Genomic DNA, 27,729 nt, shown 5'->3' with positions numbered 1-27,729 from the left:
GCCTGCCCTTCTGCTGCCCCTGTGCTCAGATGTCATATTATCCTTATCAGCAGATTAAAAAACCTCTTTGCAGAAACACTTATCTGTATAATACCAGTGATGACACTTAAGCTTCAAATTTCCTATTTAACACTCCATGTGCCTTGCTGATATCATCCTGGACAGATGAAATTATGTGTTCAAGACTTTCAGGGTCAGAAGAACAGCCAAAACAGGTTGGGATAATGGTCCATCCAGCCTAACCTCCTGTCTCCAATCTGTTTCAGAGGAAGAGAAAGAAATATCTCAAAGCCATAGGATAAACCTCCACCGAATAAACTTTCCTCCTGTCACACAAGATTTATAGCCTCACTTAGGGCTGGATGTTTGACAGTTCCCTCCAAAAACCCCTCTTTATTTCTAGTATTTACTGTAACAGTTGGAGACACTCTTGATATGAATCAACACCAAATCCTCCTCAAAGCCTGACCTGAGGAATAATTTTTTTCCTGAGCTTAAAAGAAAAAAATCACCACCACCTAGCAAAAATCCCTTGCTTGCTCCTAATTTTGCAACTTCTCACTTCTTGGAACTTCTCCTTTCTCTGGAATTATGATCCACTGTAGCCAATAACCACACCCCAGGTGACTGTTTCTGAAGTGCAGGACACGGCTCCTGTCCAAGGAGCAGAACAGCCACTTTCTCCTGATTTCACTGAAGGGCCTCAAGAAAGCCAGGCAGCAGGAAGGCAAACCCCAAGTCCTTGCATGTCCCACTCAGATACTGAACAACCCTGAACATGTGTCCTATTGTCAGATATTTAATACATGTTATGAATACTCTGTCCTGTCATGGCTGGGTACTCATTAACATAGTAAAATTAACACAGTACAGCTGATTCCATTTTAAAAAGGTTGAAAACTATGCATAATATTTCTGGCTTCACAGACTACTAACCAGAGGAACAAGACAGATGTTAAGATAGCTGCTCCTGTGTATCACCTGTTCCTGGGTGCTAACATGAAACTCAGTGTAACAAAAGGGGACAAACCTCAAATCCCAAAAGGGGACAAACCCCCAAAGGGTGGCACAGGCTGCAGAGAGGTGTGGGGCCATCCTGGAATCCAGGGATACCAATATTTGATGATGGCATTAGCACTCTGTGTGACCTCGTCAGGAAGGTAAAAATCACTCTATAATTATATTGGCTCATTAGAATTTCCTGTAGGAATACACTGCTCTCACTTTGGTTGGAAAAGCAAGCAGGAAAATGCCATTGTGACTGTACAACTTCCGACCAGACCCCTGGGGGCAATTAGAGGACAATGGCCAACCTCCTGCTCCAGCTTGACTTATGCAGCAGTTTGCCAAGATGAGGAACCTGCTAGGAACTGAAATATCTAAGGGCCAGTGAACCACAGAGGCAAAAGACCCTCTGGGGGAATGGAAATAGTTTGTAGCTGGAGGGGGAAAGAGCTCTATACACCTGTGTGGTCTTGCAACACCACAGGAAACTATGGCACGAGAGATGTTGATGTAAAAGGTAAGGGAGGCAAATGACAGGAGTCTGGTCTTTGCATTGTTTTCAAAGTAATGGCTTGTCCTGAACAAAAAATACCTGGCTGAACAAAAAATACCTGGCTGAACAAAAAATACCTGGCTGCAGGGGATGCCTTGTCATGGAGCGGATTTCTGCTCAGGGCATCCAGAGGAAGAAAGCTGATGGTAAGCCTGGGCTAGTGCTGCTGAAGTGGTCTTCACTTACACACGTGCTAATAGAAGTTGGGGCCTGGTCTCAAGATGGGAAAATGCACCAGATTCCCAGGAAAAATGAAGTTCCAGCCAGCTGCCACCCGAAGGCTGGTACAGCTGTTTACCTCATATCTGTAATATGTATTTTTCATTCCTAACTACCCATGCATCCCATTTGTTAGAGAATTATATTAAAGAAAATTATTAGCAACCTTATTTTGATGCATTTATTTTGCATTTTCCCCAACTACTTTGCCTGCTAAAAAGAGCAATTACTAGTGACTTCTGAACATGTGCCCTGTTTGCAGCCTCATCTCAATGAACTTTCACTTCAGAAAAACGAATGTAAGATCCAGTCCTGCATTTGGTTAATTTCTTAATATATCTGTTTCATTGGAATGTATCAGTTACATGCCTGTGATGGGAACTGGTGAGTGATGTCTCCCTGCCCTTATCTCCACCCACGAGCCTATTATAGTATTTTCTCTCCCCTGCCAGCCGAGGAGGGCAGTGACAGAGTGGTTTTGGGGGCACCTGGCACCCAGCAAGGGCAACCCACCACCAGGGTGGTGACACATGCCAAAAGGCAGAATATTTCTCCATGAAGTCTTCAGTGAGAAAAGTGGACCCATCCTTAACTTTTCCAGTTAAACACACAGCTGCAGGTGTGTACAGAAAACCAAACCCCCAGAATTGGGAATCCCTCTGACTTTTCTTTCACTGAAGGGAAAAAGGTCCCTTTCAAGCATGTTTCAAAAAAAAAATAAAATTAAAAATAACCCAGACAGAGAAATTCTCAGCCAACTTTCACTGTTGGGAGTGTTTTTACGGCCAACTTGTAAACTCTTCAAAACAGGTTTTACAAAGTAATAAAAATAGAGTCAGGACCTTACAACGAGCAGACAGGGCTAAAGGTCTGAGCACATGGAGTTTACATTCAACCCATCCAAACTGCAGCTCACCCAACTCCCTTCAAACAGCCCCTCACTGCCTCTGCAGATGGTGCCTTGCTGCAGCACTCAGATCTGGGTGACATTCTAAGCTCATGACAAAGCAACAGTGACAAACTTCCAGACAGTAAAGCTGGGACTGCAAACATCAACTGCCAGAACACAGAGAGGGAGCAAAAAAAGCCAACCCACATACTGTCAAACCCCCCCCCAGGAACAGCAACAGTCATAAAAAGATTTAAAGTCTTAAAACGCAAACTAGGAGCTTTCCATGGGCAGCCTCTCAGAGTGTGCACCAGGGCAGTCAAAGTCCAGCTCAGCCTGTGCTCCTACTCCTGCTTTTCCAGTCACTTGGGGTTTGAACTTCTGGGGGATCTTTCCTACAGCACCTAAATCATAATAGAGGGAGTGGAACTAATTTTTTAATTTCTTTTATGCTAGACAGAGAATTTTTATGTTCAATTTTAACATAAATGCTTCAAATTTACTATATTTTTGTTGTTGTTGTTTCCAGTAATATGTATTTATTATTTCCTGGGAATCTGTTTTCTCACCATGTTTATCATAGGATCACACACTGGTTTGGGTTGGAAGGGACCTGAAAGATCATCTCATTCCAACCCCCTTCCACTAGACTGGGTTGCTCAGAACTCCATCCAGCCTGGCCTTGAACACTTCCAGGGATGGGGCAGCCAGAACTTCTCTGGACAACCTGGGCCAGGGCCTTACCACCCTCACAGCAAACAAATTTTTCCTAATATCTAATGTAAACCTAATGTGTTGCTCACACTCAGCAGAACTGGTGAGTAAAAGCAATTACACCCAACTCCAGGCCCTTTGGGAAGCTGCAGTTTGTAGCAGCCTAAATACAACACTCATATACTTCAGATTTGCAACAGTGAAGATTGTAGCAACAGAAACTATATGGAAAGTCCATTTTCAATTGAAAATATTCAATACTTTTAATTTTTAATTGGTCCATTTTACAGTGGTTTCTGCAATTCTTGGTTCTCGGTTCCCTTTTCTTTTCCCATGAGGCAAACACAGCCCTACACAGTGACTTTTTCTACAGACAACTTCAAGAAATCCCCTTGATTTTCATGGAGGTGGTGAAGGCCCCCATCCTATTCCATGGAAGACAAGGGCAACTTACAATCAAATGCACTTGTGCAAACATTTGGTCAGGGTTCTCATCCTGTGCAGAGCCATGTCCAAGAAATAAGCTCTTCCCTGGGCTGGGCTGCATGGACACAGCCAGGTTGCACTCTGAATACACCAAAAGGGTGTCCATTTAAGCAGTTTTTTTAACTCAGACACTTGAAGAATCTTCAGTTGTTCAGAAATAAGTATGCACATGTATAAGGCAATGAATAAATAAAGGCAGACGTACTGAAAGTAGAGGCAACTTGTGACTATGCCCATGTAATTTTCTAAAAAAGAAATTTGGTTTGGAGGTGTAATTGAATGTACTGTATCTAGTCAGGAGTGTTTAGAGCTATGCTATTACTCCTGCCAATTTGATGTAAATCACACCAGTCATTATTTTGTTAGGGGAATCCAGGGGAAAACTTTGTGATTATTCAGTGTCACAAAAAAACAACCAGAAATGAGGAACACGAAGCCAAGAAATGTGCTGGGGAACAGGGAGAGCCTTCCTTCCCATCCACAACTGACAACCCCAAAAAAATGCAGCTGTGCATCTGTGCCAGGTTGGGAAAGGGTGGCATTTCCATGTCTCCCTGATCCAGCACAGCGGGGAAGGATGTTCCCTGTCTCCAGTGAGGCCCCGGCACGTGAGCACAGAGGAACAGCTCAAAGCTCTTCCCCTGCTGCCACCTGAGCTCACCCAGCCCCTGCCCACAGCTCACCCAGGGCTGAGCCAAGCTCCCAGCACAGCCCACGAGAGGATCCAGTCCTAAGGGTCCCAATTTCCTCCTGCACCAAAGGTTTCCTTTACAGTTTGAGTTGTCTCCAAGACAAACACTCCCCAGTGCTGACTTAGCCTGGCTGCAGCCAGAGGGGACAGGGCTCCTCCAGGAGACAATTAGAAAGGTGTTTTATTTGGTGCTGGGCTTTCCCCAGAGACTCTACAACAAGCCTACCAAGTTTCATCTACCTTGGTCAAAGCCAGCTGCACGAGTCCCTGTCTGCCTTGCTTTTCCTTCTACACAGAGATGGTACTTGGATAAACACTCCAAGGGATTCTGCACCACATGGGTAAGACACTGCCTTACTCTAATGGGGGGACTCAGGAAAACCTATAGCAGCTCCTGGAGGGAAGTCCTGACACTCCACCGAACCCATCCGTGGCATCACACTCTTCCCTGGGGGCCTCCACAGCCTTTACTTCACACATGGAATTTAGCCTTTTTACTATTTCCATAAATGAGCCAACTGATTCAATGCAAGGGAGGAGAACAGGCTTGGAAGCAGTGAATCATTTAGGTTGGAAAAGACCTTGAAGATCATTGAATCCAACTATAAACCAACACTGCCAATAAGCAGAAGCTGCAAACAAGCATCCTATTTATAACAAATATATATTAGCAAATAAAAGGGAAACTGAATATATAGACCGAACCAATTCATGGATTTTCACAGGAGGCAGGCAGGTTTTACTGCTTTTTATACATTAAAGGCATTCATAACCTCTGTGCTCAACTGGTACAGAGGTCTGCTGTCAGACTGCCCAATCCACTGCCCATAAATCCATGGAAAACCCAGGTACTGAGAAAAGATAAACCCACACAAATTACTGAGCTTCAGCATTGATGCAAGGAAATACCTGCTCTTCAGTAGAAACCTTGATACAGTAAGTGGCAAATAAATACTTTTGCCATTTAAAAGCTATTTTGGGAAGCCGTAACAGGTTGCTGTTAAAATCATTATGTAAAAGGTGTTCAAAAACTGGACTTCAATGAAAAATTTCACTTTGAAATAAACTATCAATAACCCTCTCCAAGCTTTTAGCAAACACCATGTCTTTCTTCCTGTATTTAATAAACTAGAGGGCTCCCTCAAATTGTCACTACAAACAGAATAGGAAAGATTGTTCTACTTGTGGTTTTCATCTGTAGAATAAAGCAGGTTTCTTGCTTACACAAATGTAAACAGTTAAAAAGTTATGAACAAAGTCAGTGCACAACCCCCCATTGCTCTTCTGTTTCCTGGAATGATATTTTCTCTGGCTTTTAACAGAAAGTCAGTTAACACTGAAAAACTTATTATACACTGCATATTAATCAGCAAACCCCACCTTATTTTGACCATCAGGAAAGGAAAAGCTGATACCCAAAATATCCAGCTACTTTGTTATAGCCATACTAAACTGCTCAGTCCAGGGAGGGCCACACTGTAACTCCAGAAATGCTCCGTGTCCCATCAGTATTCCCCACACAGGCAGACAGGCAGATGTCCCATTGCACAGGGAATGCCAAATGTCTATCAATGACATGTTACCACGGCCAGAAATAACCGAGTTAGGATGACTGAGTGGCTCCTTTGTGAGACAGTCCAAGTGGGGGAAATATTTACTCTTCGAGTTGAGAAATCTAAAATCAATCTAATGTCACTTAAAAATAGGAGTCTCACTGTAACTGATATGCTGATCATAGAAACCACACATGGAAGATGCTGCTATTTCTGAAAATATAAGGCAGTGTAAAGTAATGTAGTTCCACTGAACTCAGGGAATCTACACTCATTTATGGCAAATGAACATCTGGTCTTTTATATTTGGAGAAAGGTAGGATAAATACTACCCCACCACTCCAACAAATTCCTGTTAACTTCCCCAACTTAAATGGATTTACACCAAAGTATATTTTTTCTTAGACTCTCAACTTTACAAACTATGCAGCCGTCAAAAAAAAAAAATCTGGCAAGATTAAAAGCAACCAATCACTGGCACTTCACACTGGAGCTTTCTGAAAATTCAAACTACGTGGAAAAATTTCAAACACACATGAGGGCTCTAAAACCCAGCTCCTATTTCCAGAAGTCATTTCAGCCACCGAGGAGTCTGACCTTTGCTGTCCTCCAAGAAAATTTAGGACTGCAAGAGATGTCACCTTTTGCTAAAAGCCTTAGGCTCCTATGCCCCCGCCTTTACAGATCTGAGCCACAGCTGAATTGTGAAGGTTAAAGACAAAATTCGGTCTTTATACCTTTCATCAGCTGCAAATGTCCCTTCACACTGAGGGTACATTCTACTACACCGTGCCAAGGTCAGATCACCTGAAAACAGAGCAAAGAGGTCTTAAAAATTCCCTGGTCCTGAAGGGAACGGTTTGATTTGAAGAATGAGTACCACCAAAAACCCAAAATCCCTTCAAACTAACCCAGCAGCAGCGAAAACAGCGATGTCCAGCCCTTCTGGCAGGACAGGTGGTGTGTTAAAGTGTCTTGTGTTATCCTTCCTCACATCTAATTCATCTGTTCCTGTATTGAAAAACACAGTCCACATTGTTAGGGTTTGTGTGTATCTCTGGTTTATGTAACATTTTGTGCTGTCTAATTAGTTTACTGGCAATTAAAAATAAACCCATGGCAAAGCTCCACTTGCCGGTTTCACCTTGTCACAAATGTGCTTGATGTTCACTGTGTCTTAAATAAAACGTATCACTAGCAGGGAGAGATCTTTTCCACCAATTCTTTTTCCACCATTTGGTATAATTATTCCTGACAATTTGCCCATCACACTGTAAGAGTCTTTCCAGAAGGAGAAAAATACTACTTTGTGTTCTTGTGATCACAAGTCTAATTGAGCGGAAAACAAATCTGTTAAAAAGAGAGGGGAAAAAAAGAAAAAACAAGGGAAGGGGAAAAAAAAAGAAGAAGAAAGAGAGATTTGTGGAAAGACAGGCTAATGTTTCACTTGCTTAAAAATAATATGACGAGCAAAAGAACAAGGAAACACGCAACCAACCGCTCCTGGAAATCTGAATAGATTTTCTTCCCCTGAATTCCAGAGGAAGTCTCTGCAGCAGATGCTGTTTTAATATAAGTGATGATGACATCAGGTCCATTTTTTCTGTGATGTACAGGTTTTTCCCTAGTTTTTAATTATGCCTACCATTATTCCCTCCCAGCTGGGGTGTGGCAGGGGTACAGTGCTGGTGCTGTCTGGTGCTGGGCCGCTCTCCCTTTCATCTGGGGCAGCAGAGAACGAGGTGCCACGTGTGTAATTCAAGCTGACAGGAAACATTAGCACTGCCCTACACTTTGTCAATTAAATGATGGTTTAATCAGTACAAATCTGAATGGTCAAATAATGTTATAATTAAAAGGAAATAATGGAAAGTGGTGTGGTGATTAATTAACAGAACAGCAAGTACCAGCAGCACATCTTGTCTGTGATGTCGCTTCTCCCCCGCTCCACGCTGGCTGGGTGGGGGTGGTGGGAGGCACACTGACCTTGCAGCCACAGAAAATCCATTTCAGAGCTGCACATCCAGCAGCAATGGCAATTTTCACAAGCTCAAATAAATGAGGGGGAGCTTTACCTCTTTACCTTCCCTGCAGTGCTCTTCAAAGCACTGCCATACACGATTACTAAGTGACTCTTGACATTTTTTCTGTCTGCCTTTACAAACAGAAGACTGGATACCTTGTAAACCCTGGACACCTTGACATATATTCTGAAGCACCAGAAGATAATGCACTGTCTTTATCTCCCACTGCCTGATGTCTTGATCAGCACAGCAGCTCTGTCCCTTTCCCACTGCACTGGCACACAACAAGCTGCAGCACAGTTTGTGGTTTATTGTGACATACAAATCAAATACAAAATCATATTGATCACCAAAGCTCTAACGAGGCTGCACTGCTCTGCCATGTCCAACATGCACTAGTGTGCATTGCATACAGTGTGAAAAGGTACTACAATGTCAGGAGGAATGATGACATTCAACAAAGAAAATAATCCAGTTTCCTAGTGCTGGCTGCTCGTCTCTGGACAGCAGTGCTTAACTTCCAAATATTCTCAGTATTCATGCCTCTAAAGAAACTTTAAAGTATCGGGGTGTTGTAAGAGAGGTCCCAAAGGAAGGTATATAGAATTTGAACCTGGTTTTTCAGATTACATAAGCTTTTAAAATCCATGCTTGATTTGAGCTGGGCATGATCAAACTCCAGAACTGAACCTGCTGCTAAGCTCAGTGCACTGGACTGTCACTGGGATGCCAGCTCTGATGTGACCTCCTGGCCTCCAGCAGACAAAGGTTGGTATCGTGAATGTCATCCCTTCACTTTGGGGCATCAATCCACCTCCTAATGGTCAGAAGTCCTTCAAAGTCCAATCCTAGCCCTACACATGACAGTCCCAAGAGGCACATGGTGGGATTGTTGGGGATTGTTGTCCTGTGTAGGGCCAGTTGTCCTGTGTAGGGCCAAGCGTCAGGTCAAATCCTGTTCTTCAGCGTGGGCAGAGCTGCCAAAGTGCCAGTGCCACACAGCCCACCCAGCACATTTCCTGGGGTCCAGGGCTGGTGAATGACAGGGCACTGAAGACTCTTCATCCAAATTTATCATGTTTTCCCTTATTGCAGTGCACTGTACAGCGAAACAGCAACATGCACATTCAATCACGGGTAAAATGAGGGTGGGATGTTATATTTAATATTTATACGCATGGCATACTGGCAAAATTACTGGCATCTGTATGTGTGTGAATGACTGTTTTGAGGAACATGTGTTGTGTGCAATGCTGTTTATTATCAGTAAATGAAGCCAAAAGCTAAGTTGAAAATGAATGCTAAATTAAAAATTATATAAAATGGAGTGAAATGATTTAATTAGCAGATTATAAGTGACATGCTTTACTATTAGAATTAGCTTGGGAGGGATTGAGGGAAGGGAGGAGGAAAAAAAACCCTTGACTAGACACAGAAGGGTGGAAAAACATTTCTTTCTCCTCTATCTGTGGAGTTACAAACACAGTAACATATTGTCCTGGTGTTTATAATCACAGACTCTGCTGCCGTCACAGTACTTGCCTAATGAGGCAGCCAGTTAGAAATAATGAGACTTTGAAACAAATTGTTCTTGCTTCTAAAAAGGGAACGAGAAGGATGCGTGGTGCTCTAATACAGTGCAATTCGAGCGTTTCACTAACGTCTCTATATTGTATTAACTCCTCATACTGTGTCCCTCCAATGGAATTTTTGAGTGGAGAAATGTGTTGTGGTTTCTTATAGATCTAAGGAGAAAGCTCAGAACTCTATTTATTCCCAGGTTTTGCCACTGACTTGTTGCATGACTTCATTAAAAAAGCATTGCCTGGCTAAATTAATTACCATATGTGAAACGCTTTGAACATTTTTGCTTGGTCTCTACCTTCAAAACAGAATATTTCCCTCTTATAATGATCTTCTATTAAAATTGTCAATATTCTTTGCCAGCAGAAATTGATTTCACTTCTCTGTGCTTCCAGCAGCACAACTGGAAAGCAACCTGTCCCCTCCCTGCTCCATGGTACGTGGGGGAATGGTGGGAGGTGGGAAATGCAGCCCTCCAGCCTGGTAGCTCCACACCCACCCTGGCACCAGAGGCAAGGAAATAAGGTAGATTTGCAGATTCTTTCCCCATCATTTCCCTGGACACCCCCAATCTTGTCCCAGCACTATCCTCCTCCACACAGACTTTTCAAACAGCATATGGAGCTCACAGCCCGGCTCGCTCTGTCCCCTGCGTGTGGATCCCCTGGGCTGCCTGTCAAACTCCTACTCCCCTGCTCCCAGAGAGCTGAGCCATCCAAGGCTGAGGCACCCTGAGAAGGCTCAGTGTTCAATATAGCCTGAAAAAAAACCCATTACCATGCACAAGTCCCTCTTTGATAAAATAATCCTGCTTAAATTCAGAACCCAAAAAAACCATGACAACTTTGGTAAGCCTGAAAATTAGAAGCCTTTAACTTGTTTTCATCTCCAAATACCAAACAAGCACAAATGTGATACAGGCACCAATACTTCTATTTATTTGGGTGAAAAACCATCAGCAGCTGCCCCTGGTGATCAGCATTACAAGCCTCCACTGCAACCCAGCACGGAGTGACTGCAGGCTCTGACCCTGCTCAGCCTCATGAACACTGAAATCTTCCAGCAGCCCCTCCTGGAGCTGCAGCCTGGAGGTGCAGAACCACAGGGAGACAGAAGCAGGAGCCTAAGCAGGATCTTAAATGCAAAAATCCACTCGAGCTGGGCTGCTGAAGCCCAGGAGCACGGAAGCTGCCAGGGGGAAGCACACCCAGCCCAAGGCTCTCGGAGAGCAGAGCAGCTGCTGAGTGCTCAGACAGCCATACGGCTGCTTCCCATCCAACATACTGCTCCCAGTGCTGAGCAGCAACTGCAGAAAACAACAGAAGGGAAATAATAAGGGCTATATATTATGTGTAGATTAAAAAAAAAAACAACAACAACAAAAAAACAAACCAGGTTCTCCAATTCAGCATGCTTGCACCTTCCAGCTACTTCTTAGTAGCTGTGATCCAGGAGCAGGGGTTGTGTTGAAGGAGATCTGGCTCTTTCTCTAAAAGCCAGAAAGACCACAGTTTGCAGTCTGTATACAAGACAATAACCCACATTGCTTTCTAGGTATCTACTGGCATTGAGAAGCCTCTGATCAAGTTGCTAATTTAAAAAAAAAAAGGAAAAAATAAGGTGGAGAGTGAACTTAATAGAAACTACTTGAAATGTGTTTGTTTATAGAAAAAAATGAAGGCTGGAACAGGGTGGGGTGGGAGGATTTTTTTTCTAGTCTCCCACGTACTCCTAAAATGGTCTGTGCCTTGCCTGGAAGTAAATCAATACTAAGCACAGTCCAGGCGAGACTGCCATCTTACATGAAGCACTGACTGTAAAATAGACACAAAAGACACATGATACTCTCTGAGGTCCCCAGCAGCTATAATATCCATCCTTGGCAGCTCGCTTGACATTTCCTTGCCCTGCTTCCCAGTCCTCTTTCTTCCTCCCTCCTCCCTCCCCCTCTCCTGCTCCTCTCTCTCTGCTAACAGCCCTGCTCTGCCTCTCAGGGGCTTGCCGACCGGGTGAACAGATAACAAACCTGTCAAGAAGGGTTTAGCTGGGGAATAAATCCTGCATTCGCCAGGAAATGATGTGTACAATGGGAAAATACAAGGGATGACATGAGCCTTCCCTTCTGAGAGAGTGGCCAGGAGATCCTTAAAATGTTACAGCTCGTGCTAAATGGACATTGGGATGGCTGATTAGATCGTATCTCAGACCTTTCAAGTGCCTCCCTTCCTCCCCACTTCTCACTGCTACTGAAGACACACAAAGAAAACAGACAAAGCCCATCCCTACTTCTGCTCCTTAAAATATGTATTTTTTTAGAGGCTTGGCCATGAGGAAGGTGGGGTTGGCATGTACTAAGCCTAAGGTCAAGGCTAAAATCTCTTTTAGTGACAGAAAGGTCACGTGAAATCCACTGGGTAGTCACAATTTCCATTTATAAAAGGCAAATATAGAAGCAAGAACCTTATCTTGGGGACTTAATACATGTCTTGGCTTATTACTGTTTTCAAAGAGCCTTTTGCACAAATCTGATTTGCACTGGTGCAATAAAGATTCATTATCCTTTTACACAGCAGACTTTGCATTTCTGCTCAGGATTTAATTATGAAAAACAGAACCCATCCCATAAACAGATGCTAATCACAGTAGGAAAGTACTTTCATTTGAGTAACAAGGTAGCTCAGAAAGTTTGCTTGGAAGTCTGCTGCATCAGCAAGAAGAGTTATTAGGGAGGAGAAAAGGGAAGGAAGAACTGATTCAATACTTCTCACAGCCAGCATCTCCATGCTGAGATCTCAGGGAGCTGGTTTTGTTGGGAACAGAAGAAAAGCAATTCCATGTGTCAGGAACTCCCCTCTCTAGCACACACAACTGATCAAGAACCTTGTCTGCAGCTGCTTCTTCAATTCTAACACTGGCTGTCTCCAATCACAACCTTGGGTTAACCTCAAATTCAAATCCTGGTAAACTTTGGGATTCAGATGGAATCATTCCTTTTGGTCTCTAGTACAGCAAACCCAGTGTTGCTGTGTTTGTGTGCCAGGGGACTGTTTCCTCCCCCATGGCTCTGATGGAGATTTTATAAAGCAATGTCATTCATCCTCCACATGGACATTTGACAGAGCTCAGGAATCTTGCAAAATGAAACTGCTGCCAGTGCACTTTCAGCTCTTGAAATCCAAGATGTTGTTTTTTACTCTTTTAAAATACCTTTTGAGATACTGATATCACAGTGCAAAGTGTGACTCCAGTGGATGGTTATCACACAAAGCCCGTTCAGTGCACAATGAGCAATACAGGGCAGATACTCTGGTGACACAAACTGAGGGTAAAGCAATGCCATCTGCACAGAGATTGCTATCCACAGAGAAAATCTGAAGCACTTTGGTTATCACAGGTAATGGTTGCTTGTAATGGTTCCTTAAAGTTTGATTTACCAATCAGGAAAACGTGGGGTTTGGTAACTTTGCAAAAACTGGTGTTTAAATACAGATTACGAAGTCAAATCCACTATGCAGTAACCAAATACAACTGCTTGTAACACTTGTCAGTCCATGATGGCAGCACTAGTTTACTTGGAGCAATGACACCAAGTGTCTTCCAGGAGAAGCTACAGCCAAGGGTCCACTCACAGTGACAGCTCTGTCCAAGCAGATAAAACAATCTGAATGGCAATGGGCTTCTTGCTGTAAGAAAGGCCAGGCTGGGTTCAGACAACTCTGCCTCGCATCTTCCAACTCACAGTCAACATCTGGCTACAGGTAAACTCCAGTGACATAATGGAAGGCAATAAACCTTGTTTGCAACATCTTGAAGGAACAATGCCTTTACTAATGATATTTTAATGAGGAAATGTGTATGGTAATTACTGCTGTCTTCTAGCTGGTCTAAAAAAAAAAGTCCTGCATCCAGGAAATGTAATGTTGAATGGCTTTTTCTGTTTGGTTTGGGTTGGGGTTTTTGTCCTCATTCTTGGTCTAAGCAAGAATGCCACAGAAATGGCTTCAGCTAAAGGGAGATCACTGTTGAATAAGATCATATCTTCCTTTTTTATTTTGTATAAGTGTTTTCTTAATTTGCAACTGGTATTTCAAGGAAGAGACACATAAAGTACTTAGCTATTATTAGAGGAATTGAGCAATATAATATGATCCTGTTTATGCCCTAATAGCAAGGAGTGATGGACTGGTTTGCCACAGACAGCATTTTATTACTGCAGGGCCACATGTGCTGGGAGTTGCAGTGACCTTACACTCAGAGGTTCCCATCTTATTTTCTACTGCTAAGTGTTGCTTTTTTTCCATTTCTGGAGGGGAAGAAGGTCACTTCTCACTATTACTGTTCCATTAACTTACACTACAGCATACACATTCTTAATCCAGTAGCACCTTACATTGTGCCTTTTAACTTAATAGTGCATTATTTTCTCAAGTCTTGCCTACACTGAACAAATTAATACCTGAAGTTCTGCACTTATCAGGAGCAGAACAGTTAAAATGTTTAGTAAGAGTGCTGGGGGGCTGAGGCATTGGTACAAATCCATTTTCCTTTTCACCTTTGCAGTTGTTAACAAGGAGTGATGGGCTCCCACACACCTGCAAGCACTGGAGCTGGACTCATTCACACTCAGCATCAGTGAGAGTCAGACCCACCACACCATTTTTCATGACTTATACTTACTGAATAATGCTGATGCCTTGCAACATTTCTTAACACACATCAGAAAACAAGACAAAACTTGTATTTTAGCAATGTTGCATTTTATAAATATCACTTTTCAGTCAAGGTGTTGTTTGGAGCCAATGGAATCCTTGCCACACACACTGCTGGGAGCACTAGGACTCAGTTTGAAAAAACTTTTACCCTATTAAACAATGACTTTGCTCACCTGAAAGAAGAGACACAGCCCTTACTTGTGATTCATGGGTGCACTGTAGCCCTTCAGTAACACCAACAGATCAATAGGATTTTATTTAGCAATTGGTCTAGGTGCAAAAAGTGGCTCCAGTTCAACCTGTTCTGCCATTTCTAATTTATCTTCTTTAGTAAAGAAATTAAAAAATAAGCAGGTATGCTTTATTTAAGAATCTGATTCTAGACATATCAATGCATTAAAGGCATCCCTGCAGATTCAGCCTTTTCTGATTGAATTCTGGATCATTTTTACTCAGTGAACAGAACAGGAAAGGTCCAGGATGCCAAGAGAATAATATACTACAAGCTGGTGTTATGATGACATGCTTCAAATAATCCCCTGCCAAAACGAAATTTAATTATAGCCATTGTTTGTATTATTCAAACGACTATTGACAGTAAATCTATCTAGCACTACGTTTCCTCTTTGTATTCACTGCAGCCTTTAGACTGGAAGGGAAAAAAAATAAAACTAAGAAAAAGGAAATGTTTCCCCCCCTTCTTCCTTCCGTGGTATCAGGCTACACGAGGCCACTGAAGCCCTGTTGATTTCCCAAGTCCAATTATTTTGCAGTACACAATCCTCTGGAATAGCACAGCTCACCTGGGGACCGGGGCTGCCTAAACACGCTGCACTTAATGGAGTCCCTGAAGTTGTCTCCATTTCATTGCTCCTAACTAATAGGCTGTGATATTTTTTTTCCCCAAATAGACCACAGCTCTTCCCACTCCCCTCGCCCATCCTCCACAGAAAATCCAAGTGGCTAACGAGGCACGGGGAGCCCGCCCGCCCCCCTCCACCGCCGTACCTTCACTCCCCCCTACTGACGGCAGGGCTGAGCACCAGCACCCTCACCTTCTGCCCCTCCCAGGGCCCTCCCAGCGTCGTGTTTGGGAAGGACAGAGAGACAGAAAAAACATACGCTTGGACTGGTGCCTGCTGGCATGAATGCTACCAGACCCCTGCAAGGCTAAGGCCTAATAAAAAGTGCTCTTTCTTAAGATGTCAGTGATTTTAATAGAATTTGGTCTGCTTTCCCCTTCCCTTCCCTTCCTTCCCTTCCCTTCCCTTCCCAAACCTTCCCAAACCTTCCCTTCCCTTCCCTTCCCTTCCCTTCCCTTCCCTTCCCTTCCCTTCCCTTCCCTTCCCTTCCCTTCCCTTCCCTTCCCTTCCCTTCCCAAACCTTCCCTTCCCTTCCCTTCCCTTCCCAAACCTTCCCTTCCCTTCCCTTCCCTTCCCTTCCCTTCCCTTCCCTTCCCTTCCCTTCCCTTCCCTTCCCTTCCCTTCCCTTCCCTTCCCTTCCCTTCCCTTCCCTTCCCTTCCCTTCCCTTCCCTTCCCTTCCCTTCCCTTCCCTTCCCAAACCTTCCCTTCCCTTCCCTTCCCTTCCCAAACCTTCCCAAACCTTCCCTTCCCTTCCCTTCCCTTCCCAAACCTTCCCAAACCTTCCCTTCCCTTCCCTTCCCTTCCCTTCCCTTCCCTTCCCAAACCTTCCCTTCCCTTCCCAAACCTTCCCAAACCTTCCCAAACCTTCCCAAACCTTCCCTTCCCAAACCTTCCCTTCCCTTCCCTTCCCTTCCCTTCCCTTCCCTTCCCTTCCCTTCCCTTCCCTTCCCTTCCCTTCCCAAACCTTCCCAAACCTTCCCTTCCCTTCCCTTCCCTTCCCTTCCCTTCCCAAACCTTCCCTTCCCTTCCCAAACCTTCCCTTCCCTTCCCAAACCTTCCCTTCCCTTCCCAAACCTTCCCTTCCCTTCCCAAACCTTCCCTTCCCAAACCTTCCCTTCCCAAACCTTCCCTTCCCTTCCCTTCCCTTCCCTTCCCTTCCCTTCCCTTCCCTTCCCTTCCCTTCCCTTCCCTTCCCTTCCCTTCCCTTCCCTTCCCTTCCCTTCCCTTCCCTTCCCAAACCTTCCCTTCCCTTCCCTTCCCTTCCCTTCCCTTCCCAAACCTTCCCTTCCCTTCCCTTCCCTTCCCTTCCCAAACCTTCCCAAACCTTCCCAAACCTTCCCAAACCTTCCCTTCCCTTCCCAAACCTTCCCAAACCTTCCCAAACCTTCCCTTCCCAAACCTTCCCAAACCTTCCCTTCCCTTCCCTTCCCTTCCCAAACCTTCCCTTCCCAAACCTTCCCAAACCTTCCCTTCCCTTCCCAAACCTTCCCTTCCCTTCCCTTCCCTTCCCTTCCCTTCCCAAACCTTCCCTTCCCTTCCCTTCCCTTCCCTTCCCTTCCCTTCCCAAACCTTCCCTTCCCTTCCCTTCCCTTCCCTTCCCAAACCTTCCCTTCCCAAACCTTCCCTTCCCTTCCCTTCCCTTCCCTTCCCTTCCCAAACCTTCCCTTCCCTTCCCAAACCTTCCCTTCCCTTCCCAAACCTTCCCTTCCCAAACCTTCCCTTCCCAAACCTTCCCTTCCCAAACCTTCCCTTCCCAAACCTTCCCTTCCCAAACCTTCCCAAACCTTCCCAAACCTTCCCTTCCCAAACCTTCCCAAACCTTCCCAAACCTTCCCTTCCCAAACCTTCCCTTCCCTTCCCAAACCTTCCCTTCCCTTCCCAAACCTTCCCTTCCCTTCCCTTCCCTTCCCTTCCCTTCCCTTCCCAAACCTTCCCTTCCCAAACCTTCCCTTCCCAAACCTTCCCAAACCTTCCCTTCCCTTCCCTTCCCTTCCCTTCCCAAACCTTCCCTTCCCTTCCCTTCCCTTCCCTTCCCTTCCCTTCCCTTCCCTTCCCTTCCCTTCCCAAACCTTCCCTTCCCTTCCCTTCCCTTCCCTTCCCTTCCCTTCCCTTCCCTTCCCTTCCCTTCCCTTCCCTTCCCTTCCCTTCCCTTCCCTTCCCTTCCCAAACCTTCCCTTCCCAAACCTTCCCTTCCCAAACCTTCCCTTCCCAAACCTTCCCTTCCCAAACCTTCCCAAACCTTCCCAAACCTTCCCTTCCCAAACCTTCCCAAACCTTCCCTTCCCTTCCCAAACCTTCCCTTCCCAAACCTTCCCTTCCCAAACCTTCCCAAACCTTCCCTTCCCAAACCTTCCCAAACCTTCCCAAACCTTCCCTTCCCTTCCCTTCCCTTCCCTTCCCTTCCCAAACCTTCCCTTCCCTTCCCTTCCCTTCCCAAACCTTCCCTTCCCTTCCCAAACCTTCCCTTCCCTTCCCAAACCTTCCCTTCCCTTCCCAAACCTTCCCAAACCTTCCCAAACCTTCCCTTCCCTTCCCTTCCCTTCCCTTCCCTTCCCTTCCCAAACCTTCCCTTCCCTTCCCTTCCCTTCCCTTCCCTTCCCTTCCCAAACCTTCCCTTCCCTTCCCAAACCTTCCCTTCCCAAACCTTCCCAAACCTTCCCAAACCTTCCCAAACCTTCCCAAACCTTCCCAAACCTTCCCTTCCCAAACCTTCCCAAACCTTCCCTTCCCAAACCTTCCCTTCCCAAACCTTCCCTTCCCAAACCTTCCCAAACCTTCCCAAACCTTCCCTTCCCAAACCTTCCCTTCCCAAACCTTCCCTTTTTTCCTTTTCCTTTTCCTTTTCTTTTCCTTCTCAACCTATTGTTAGTGCATGTGCAACAGGCCAGGTCTCCAGCAACAGAAAGAGAACTGCAACTTCAGAAAAGATAATTCTGTGAATTGTTCACCAAAACATGATCTTCTGAGTCCCTTTTCTCCTAAATCCCATCACTTTTGGGTTCTATACCATCAACCTTTCGGTGACTCTGAGCCAGCCAAAGTCCAGTTATACAGCATCTGTTCTCCACAGAGCATCACCAAGGGATTACATGACTCAAAACACTAAAACTGCTGATGACTGGAAGTGCTGAGGTTCAAAAGTATGAGGATTTTGAGGGGAGTATTACTGTCATATTTAAAAGGTCCTGCACAGCTGTTGGGGACAGAGTCCTGCTCGCTGAGGAGCCCAGGCAGGGCTGGAGCTGAGCTGCCTCTCTCATTTGGCACTGAAGGCAGGTATTACCTTGCCCTGGGGCCGGGTGCAGGGGGAGATCTCTTAGATTCATCCACAGAAAGGAAAACATAAACTTTCTCCCCCCCCCCCCCAAAAAAAAAAAGAAACCAAACCAACAATTCTGAAGTTATCTGGAATGTCAAATGATGAAGTGAGGGCGAAGATCTTCACAAGCCTTCCCAGAGAAGGAATGACCCTTGCCACGCCAAAGGCTGGTGCCAGAGCCCCTGGGGGGACAGGAGCTGAGCTGACACAGTCCAGCCTTGTGCTGGCTGCAGAGGGGAGAACGGGGTCCTGGCCTGGGACACCCAGGGGAGCAATGGCTTTTGAGCCCTGAGAGGATGAAGCCCCAAGAAGCCTGGTCTGATCTCAGAGCCAGCCCTGCCTGAGCAGGGGGTCAGGCTGGAGACTGCCTGAGGTCCCTTCAACCTGAATTATTTTCTGTTTCTACAAGTCCTGAAAGCAGCAGACTAGAACTGCATTGATTGTATGTGAAAACAACAACTAAGATCATCTTGAGGCTGCCTCAGAGGGGGTGCAAGAGCTGTAGGGCACAAAAGGCTACAAGGGCACAGCCAGCCCTCTTTGGAAGGGCTTTGATTTTGCAAAATCAGCTCCCAAGTAGGATTCTCTCTGAAAACTGGAGGTCTGAGGGGAAATGAAAGGCAATAGCAACAGCCTTCTCCTCCTCTGCCCTGCAGTTTTCAGGGTCACTGTGCCAGGAGGACACGTCGAGGCAGCGCCCTGATCCCACAGAAAGCAGGGACAGAAAGTCCAGTGCCCCTGAGGATCCCTCTCATCACTGCCTGACAGCAGCTACACTGCAGCAGTGGAAGACAATATCAGGCATTTTAAAAGAAAATAAGGAATATTCGTATGGTCAGGCTTTAACTACAGTGGTGGTTTAAGGTATTTTTACATAATTATTTTTCATAACAATAAATAAGCACAGAGAAGTGAAAAATCACAGGTTTTTTATGGCAAGCAGAGACCCATCCTGGCTCACTACTCATCTGATTATCTACTAAAATTTCTAGCTTGATTATCTGTTGTAAAGAGGAAGGGAAACACTTCCATTTCCTATTTAAAATACAGGCAAAATACTTAAAATCATCAGGACTGTATTATGTGAGAGCTGTCTGCACAAAAACTAAGCAAATAAACAAGGTCCTCAAAATGAAAGAACTCAAACTGAAGCAATAAAGGAAAATAAACCACTATTGCATTAATTCAACCTAGAACAGCTGTTTCCTATGTTTTTCCCCTCAGTGAAAGACAAAATTCAGCTGAGGGATGGTGTTGAGTTGGAGGTAACAGGCGGTATCACAGCTCTCAGTACTCCAGACACCTTCACTAGTGGGTGTCTCTCTGTAATAAATGAATGGAATATCACATCTTACAGAGCCTGTAAGCTGTCTGGGTACAGTAATTATCTTTCCTAAATAGCACTGGATACAGTGGGGCCTTATGTTTCTACAGGTCTTGAAGAATCACAAGTGAGGATAAAGAGGCAGGAAATTGGGCCCATCTCCTACTGCTGGAGGCAGCAGAAAAGGGGGAGAAGGGGCTGAAGGGCAAGTAGGTTGGATGTGTCCTATCCCCTACCTGCTGATTAAAGTGAAAGACCTCAGCAGAAAATTTGCTGGACCCATTCAGTCTATTTTGGTTGTTTGGAAAGGTTTTGTGGCTAAAAAGCATTCAAAGTCAAACCAAAGCAAAACAACTTTAGACAACTCAGTTTTTTGGTTGGTTGGATTTTTAATTTTCCTATATGTCTGTGTGGGACAACTTTCCATCATCCTCAAAAGACTTTCAGGTGACTGTTAGAAAAGAGGAACAGGCCTCCCACCCTTATAACAAAAGTATGAATGCTTAGCTCTTAACAATATCCAATGCAGAATCACAGGAACAACCAGTGAATATTACTAGAATCACAGAATCGATGAATGGTTTGGGTTGGAAGGGACCTTAAAGACCATCTTGTTCCACCCCCTGCCATGGGCAGGGACACCTTCCACTAGCCCAGGTTGCTCCAAGCCCCGTCCAACCTGGCCTTGGACACTTCCAGGAACGGGGCATTGACAGCTTCACCTGTGCCAAGGCCTCACTACCCTCACAGCCAATAAATTGTTCCTAATATCTCATCTAAACCTACTCTCTTTCAGTTTAAAGCCAACAGAGCTTTACTCTAAAAAGGTGCCCAAGGTGAAAGACCTTGGTTATTAAGGTTTTAGCTTCTGCACACATAAACCTGGCATCATTGTGCCCAACTTGAAAAAATATTTGCTTAATGCCATCGCAGGAGTCAAACATGTCAGCTCCACACACTGAATTTCTGAACACCAGCCATAATGACAGGAAACAGTTCACTAGAAGTTGAATCTTCCAGTTACCTCAGCCTGGTAAAACCTGCAGAATTCTTTAATTTCTAGGTGTAGCCACATAAGTAAATACTGGCATTTTCAAAAGCTGCCAACAATCCTAATTTTTAGACGCTCAGCCTTTGCCACAAACCAGAAACCCTCAGTCTTAAATTTGGTATTTTGGGCCTTTTCCTTAAAACTGAGATGCTCTGTATCACTAATCCCATCAGAAAGTCTCTGCAAGACACATGGGATACACTGGGGATGCTCAAGGCTCCACATGTAAACAACTGTGTGATCAACAAGGATTTTGGAACAAACAAATCCTTGGCGCTCTCAGTGGCCCTTTAGAAGTGGTTAGTGCTTCTCTCTTCCTGCCAGGCCCTGGTAACATCACTTTTAGCCTTTTGTCTTTCAGATTTTGCAGTTTTAGCATGGGGCTAATGCTGAGGGCCACCCACCACTGGGTTTCTCTGAATAACGTGTACAGTGCAGGTAAAACCCTTGGATGAAAGATGGATACTACTGTAAGCAGCAAGAGTGCTGTGGATGTGCTGAGGGGTGCACACGGTTTGGGGTTTTTGTGGTTTTTGGTTTTCTTTTGTAGGAAGCTTCTTCTGGAGAGAACCCAATACAACCCTCTGCTGCATCCCACCTCCCCCAGATATGGCCCATTGGCCTGGGGAAAGGGGTTGTGCTGTCCAAGTGTGACAGCACATCACACAGATTGAAAACCCCTCAAACCAGGGCTTGCAGTCACTCTTAAGTTCCCGTACTTTGTTACTTAAAGCATGACAGGATAATGAGGTTTAATCACATTTGACATTTAGCTTGAGGTACAGTAAGTACACCTAAATCACCTCTTTGGCCAACACTGGCTTTGATGTTCCCACGGGAGACAGTTATTGTTGTCTTCAAAGGTTAAAGCCCTGACTAACTCCGTAGGTAGAATGACAGGAGCTCAGGGATGAAGCAGCAAAGTCTCTGGAGTGATCACCTACATGAACAGAATTTCTTCCACCCAACTTATCATGACTGTAATATGTAACTTGCAAATATATCCTCTATTTGAAAAGATTTCCTGGGGAAGGGAGAGCTTTCCTACTTTGCAGACACCAGTGTTGCAGTGTTTTTGCAGAGCACATATTAAAATGCATTAAGACACAACTAGGGTTGTCTCCATGTTATGCTGCTATTCTTAAGCTGTTATGTTACTAAGCCACATTGGCATTTTTCAACTTTCCTTTGATGTTCCCTCTATTATCTTTTTATAGCATAATCACACATTTTGGTATGTTGAAGATCAAAGGGAAGCTGGAGCTTCTAAGGCTAAGCCTGGATATGGGGCCTGTAACTAACTGAATTCATTATATTTAATAATATTCTCTAAGGAATGGCAGGGTGAAGTCATATGAAATAATAAACATGAAGGTAAATAGTGAAAAACTACTGGAGTAAGTTTAATGGCAGTTTTGTTTTATGCTTCTCTTAAGCTCCTGCACCAACTCTGTCACCCTCCACTACAGCCTGACACTTAGGCCTGGCTACCTGGCTGTGACAGCTCTTAATACTCCTACTTCTTCACTGTAACAGCTCTCTCACCTAAAGTTATAAAGCTTTGAATAGACTGTGATACTTCTACAAAGTAAGAGCAGCAACTGACCTGCATTTGATAAACTAATTGAGGCACTTAAAATAAAAACATTCTCAAAGTAGACAGGTGTACATAAGAAGAAAACAGGTCTTTAAAAAGAACTTAATTCCTTTAGGCTCCTTGGAACTCCTAAGTCAAAAATACTCATCTTCTGGCAGGCTTGGTAAGATTAAAATTAGTTCTAGATGGCATCACCAGAAGGCTATAACACACAGCTGAATGGCAGTCAAAAAGGTGTAAAATTCTCTTCTATTTTAGAAAGGACAGAGAGATGTATTCTAGCTTGGTCCTTGTAGCTGAATGCTTACTGATGAGTGAAAGTGCAACCATATCAATTACCTAAGCACTAGCTTTCAGAAAATAGTCCCTGAATTACACAGCCAGATGTCATTAAGAGCTTGCTTTTCACACTTACAAATGTGGAATTTAATCTGAATAAACTTGTAAAGTGTGTTAATTGAACAGTGAAACCTCTCTGCAGACACCAGTGCTGAGGACAGCAGCCTTCCCCCAGCTAGAGGTTTCCTGGGGTGTAATTCAAGCAGGAGAAGGAGTTACTCACTCCTGTAGCTGAAGTGCAGTGACCAATTTGATGCAACTGCTTCCACGGTTCCAGGGGGAAATGAGAGAGGTCAGTGTTAATCAGCTTCACTGCAGCCTAAGGGAACTTGTCTCACTCCCCAGGGGAAGGGGCTGGAAACCCATGTGCTGTCAGGTCTTGCAATTCAACAATAGGGCCAATAGGGCCAAGAAAGGGAAGGGGCAGACGAGGCAGCTCTTCCAGGGCCTGTCCAAAAGTAAAAACTGTAGACAAATTAGGAAATCACTGCCCCCTGTTTCTGCAGGTTCTTGGACTGCAGCACCACTGGAAGCATGAACATGGGGAGAGACAAGGCATGAAAATGAGGTAGAAATGGTTTGCTCTTGAACCTGAAACAACATGGAATGGTGTCATGGCTGGGAGCTTCATGCCAGTTGGGAATAGGTAATTTCTTAAATGATCTTGACTCCACTGCAAGAGAATATCTGACTAATGTGCAAGTGATTTAGGATGTTACCACAACTGAATTAACACTATTCTGAATTTAAGTAAGAATTCACCAAAGAGCTTAATGTGGTTTTGCCAGCCCACTTTAAATAACACTTCTCAGCTTAACTTCCTAAAAGTCTTTTTACAATCAAGCCCTAATCTGAAAATAACTCCGCCCATTTTCCACTGGCATGTCACGGATCAGGAATCACCTACACTTGCAGCAAGAGGGAAATGGGACTCCCAAGTGCTTGACAGAGGGGTACCCACATTATAGGCAGCAGCTGAACCATACTGGAAGTACTGGGAAATCCACGTGGAACTCAGCCAGGACCCAGGAGCTAACTGTTAATAACCAAACCAAAGAAGCAAAAGCCATCAGAAAATCCAGTGCAATCCAGCACCTGAGAGATGCCACTTGCAGAAGACAGTTTGTGCTGATCTCTACCTGTGAGTAACCGAAATTCTGGGTAATTACTGGAGAGAAGATTAAAAATTCCTGACACTTTGGTACTATTCTGTTAACACGAAGTTTTTTCATAAGCCCCATAACCAATTACAAAGACTATACTGAGCTAGCTTTTAGAAATTGCAGTTTAATAGGAGAGGCAAAAAAAAAGTTTCTTTTTTCTTTTATTACATCAATTACACAAGATAAATCCATATCTCACGTGGATATGACACATGCAACTTTTTTCTCAAGTGCTTTCTAATACCCCAACTCACTTGGTCCTCTCTCAGCTTGAAGCTTTGAGATTCAGTGTACAAATCCACACAGAGTAACCAGCAAATCAGCTTAATACCCCAAGGGTGAAACTCATCTCACCCAGCATTTGCTGCTCTGGCTGTGACACAAAGACCAGATGACCAGGTAGGAAATCACACACTCTGAGGGGTGAATTTGGCCACCCTGAGTCCCATTTTAAGTGTTATGATGCTTAGAAAACATGAGAAATCCATGTGGAGAATGAACTGGGGACTCAGACCTGCCTGGCACTGATGCCCAACACCTTGACACCTTTTCCCAGCTTCCGTGTTTATCAAAATCCAAACAATGGATTTGGGGGGTTTATTTTTAGAGTGCTGTTCAATTAATTTTGGTTCTCTTGATAGACAACAGAGTCTTGCAGCTCTGCATTAAGCATACTCATTTTTTATCTCTAGTTATTGTACAATAATTTAACTTTATTGAAGTGAGGGTTTAAGTCCCCAAGGCAAATTGAAGTGCTGAGCCTGGGTATTCCAGTGTAACAAGAGTCCTTGTGCCTGTATTAGTGCCAAACTTCCCTGAAACACTAACTTTCCCCCCAGAAGCTCTTTTGCAATATGTAAAATGTCAGTATTTAAAACTATGCTTTTTGAAACATGCAAAAGTTCCACAGTTTTCCACAGAATACCTGTTTCTCTTAAAAGATTTGCCATTGTTTAAATGATTTCTCAGCACTGTTATTTTGTTTGGAAAAACAAATTCCCAAACAATTGTCTCTGTGTGATAATGGTGTCTTACCTACTTGGTAAGACTGTGAATCGGTACAAAGTTTATTTTCTCTAGTGAATATTCCAAACTGTCATTACACTTCACCTATGTTCCAGTCAAGAGAGAGAATTTAATTAATTACTTTTCATCCAGAAAGAAATATATAAAACCCTAATATATAAAGCCCTAAACATTTGCAAAGCCCAAATGCAAATGGCTGTGTTTGAGGATCACAACACTAAAAATTACTCTTTCTCCAAGAAGCAGTAATGTGAAACTTGAGTTCCTCTAAAGATTTTCAACTTTACAGACTGGATGTGGAACAAGACCCAAAATTTTATTCTAAGGCTTTGAAAAAGAATGTAGACTTATACCTTTCCTCAAAGGGAACTCAGATTTTAATAGGTTTTGAAAAGGATTGCAAAACACTAAAAGTTTCCTGTGTTGGCAGCAAAGCCTGTCTAAGAACATGGAGTAGAAAATAATAATAAAGTCTAATACAACCTTCTGTTGTACATAGGGCTTTAAGGATGTGATAAAAAAGACCTGGTATTTTGTGTGCCACATTCAGAATGACAGTGAGGTCTGGGAGTGCTGATGTGATATATAAGTAAAACCTCTGTGGTTTCTCAGTTCAGTGTGATTAGTGAAGCAGTGGGTCACCCTGTTGTACACAGGTATGATGTAAAATGCAATATGGCATTTCTGTTATTATGCCTAAGTGGGAAAAAAAGGTACAATAAGGCAAAGAATGTGCCGTCCTCCAAAGTAAAGAGAAATGCTACTGACAGCAGAATATTGCTTTGTTTGTTCTTGTGGCACAAACAGTCCTCAGGCACCTCCTAAACAGGCTGGAAATCAACCAAAGAAGAAAACTGGGTTGTTGTTTTTTGGGGGTTTTTTTTTGGTGAGGATTTCAAAGTCACTTCTGACATATCAGTCAAAGCACCACAATCCAATCCCAGCAGATTATTATAAATCCAGAGGGTGATTTTTTCAAAGCTGCCAATGGGATTTAGATGCACAACCCTAATTTATTTAAGAAGAGCTGTAATTCCAGGGCTGGACTTTGAAAGCAGAGTTATAAATATCCATACCTACGTGTCTGAAGACACAACCAAAGGCAAGGGAGCATTGTTTTGACAAAAACAGTGAAGACAAGAACAACAAACCTATAGGGAACAATAAGTGTAATGGATTACTGATAATGTCAGAAATGTCTAGATGGCTCCAGCTAGAGAGACCTACTCCAGACTTGTTTACACTGCAACAAAGCAATACATAATGCATTGGGCATTTGGGTTTTGCTGTTTGTGAAAGAAACTCGAGCTATTCTGTGTTTTACTTGCATCTCATAGTATCACTGGAGGTAACCATTAAGCTCATTTTACTTGTGAGTAGGTTGAGACATAAATCCAAGGTTACAGACAAAATCTCTGATTCAGCAAAGCACTTAAGCACATGCTTAGCTGTAAACACATGTACCATCCCATAAAAGTAAAGATAATCATGTGCTTAAGTGCTTTGCTGAATCAGGGCCAAAGACAATAGCAGAGCCAGGAGGAGAAGCCAGGCATCACTAAAACAACTAGACAACTTTCCCTGCAACATAAATGTTATAAAAAGGAATAGATCATAAAGGGGATGGTTATGACTTTTTAGAAGAGTTAAGAACAGCTGTCACAAGGTGGGGGATAGGGACTGAGAATAAAAAGGTATTTTAATATTGGTTTTCACAGCATCCTTAAGAAAGCAGAAAGTAATTTGCTTCCTATTTCATCTCATGCCACTCTTTCAAACCTGCTTCCTCACTCAAGGAAAATCCCGGTGCATTACCCAGCCCTTCTGCTAATTGATTTTAGACCTATCATCGTTCCTTACTGTATCTTTGACTAGTAAAATAAGATGATACAAGGAAGAGCAGACAGGTTAGTGAGAGCAAGAACAAGGTGCCAAGTAGGAAACACCAACACAGAATGACAGAATATGCTGAGTTGGAAGGGACCCAAAAGGATCATCCAGTCCAACCCTTAGCCCTGCAAAGGACACCCCAACAATCCCACCATGTCCCTGAGAGTGTTGCCAAACCCTCCCCGAGCTCTGGCAGCCTTGGGGCTGTGCCCACTGCCCTGGGGAGCCTGGGCAGTGCCCAACCAGCCTCTGGGGGAAGAACCTTTGCCTGAGATCCAACCTGAGCCTGCCCTGACACAGCTCCAGCCATTCCCTCAGGTCCTGTCACTGGTCATGAGAGTGAAGAGCTCAGTGCCTGCCCCTCTGCTGCCCCTCGGGAGGATGTTGCAGACCCCAATGAGGTCTCCCCTCAGTCTCCTCTTCTCCAGCTGAACACACCAAGTGCCCTCAGTGTCCTCACATAGGTTCCCCTCCAGACCCTTCCCCATCCTCGTGGCCTCCTTTGGACACTCTCTAATGGCTCAATCCCTTCCCTACATTGTGTCCCCCCAAACTGCCCCAATGTTGAGGTGAGGTCGCCCCAGGGCAGAGCAGAGCAGGACAATCCCCTCCCTGATGCCCCCAGGACAGGGTTGTCCCTCCTGGTTGCCAGGGCACTGCTGACTCAGGGCCAACTGGCACCACCAGGACCCCCAGGGCCCTTTCCTGGCACTGCTTTCCAGCCCC

At 44.3% G+C, this 27,729-nt stretch overlaps 1 protein-coding gene across 1 annotated transcript in view; it reads right to left on the bottom strand.

Moving 5' to 3' along the window:
* Window positions 1-11,123: 11,123 nt before the first annotated feature.
* The window catches only part of LOC116796521 (autism susceptibility gene 2 protein-like), a 402,708-nt gene continuing 386,102 nt past the window's right edge, over window positions 11,124-27,729 (bottom strand). The window contains exon 5 of the mRNA XM_032707168.1: window positions 11,124-11,207. Within this exon, the coding sequence (XP_032563059.1) occupies window positions 11,124-11,207 (84 nt within the window). The remainder of the gene's footprint in view (window positions 11,208-27,729) is intronic.

Source organism: Chiroxiphia lanceolata, chromosome 20 (assembly GCF_009829145.1).
Source record: "Chiroxiphia lanceolata isolate bChiLan1 chromosome 20, bChiLan1.pri, whole genome shotgun sequence".
NCBI classification, from domain to species: Eukaryota; Metazoa; Chordata; class Aves; order Passeriformes; family Pipridae; genus Chiroxiphia; species Chiroxiphia lanceolata.
This window is presented reverse-complemented; position numbering and strand designations above follow the sequence as displayed.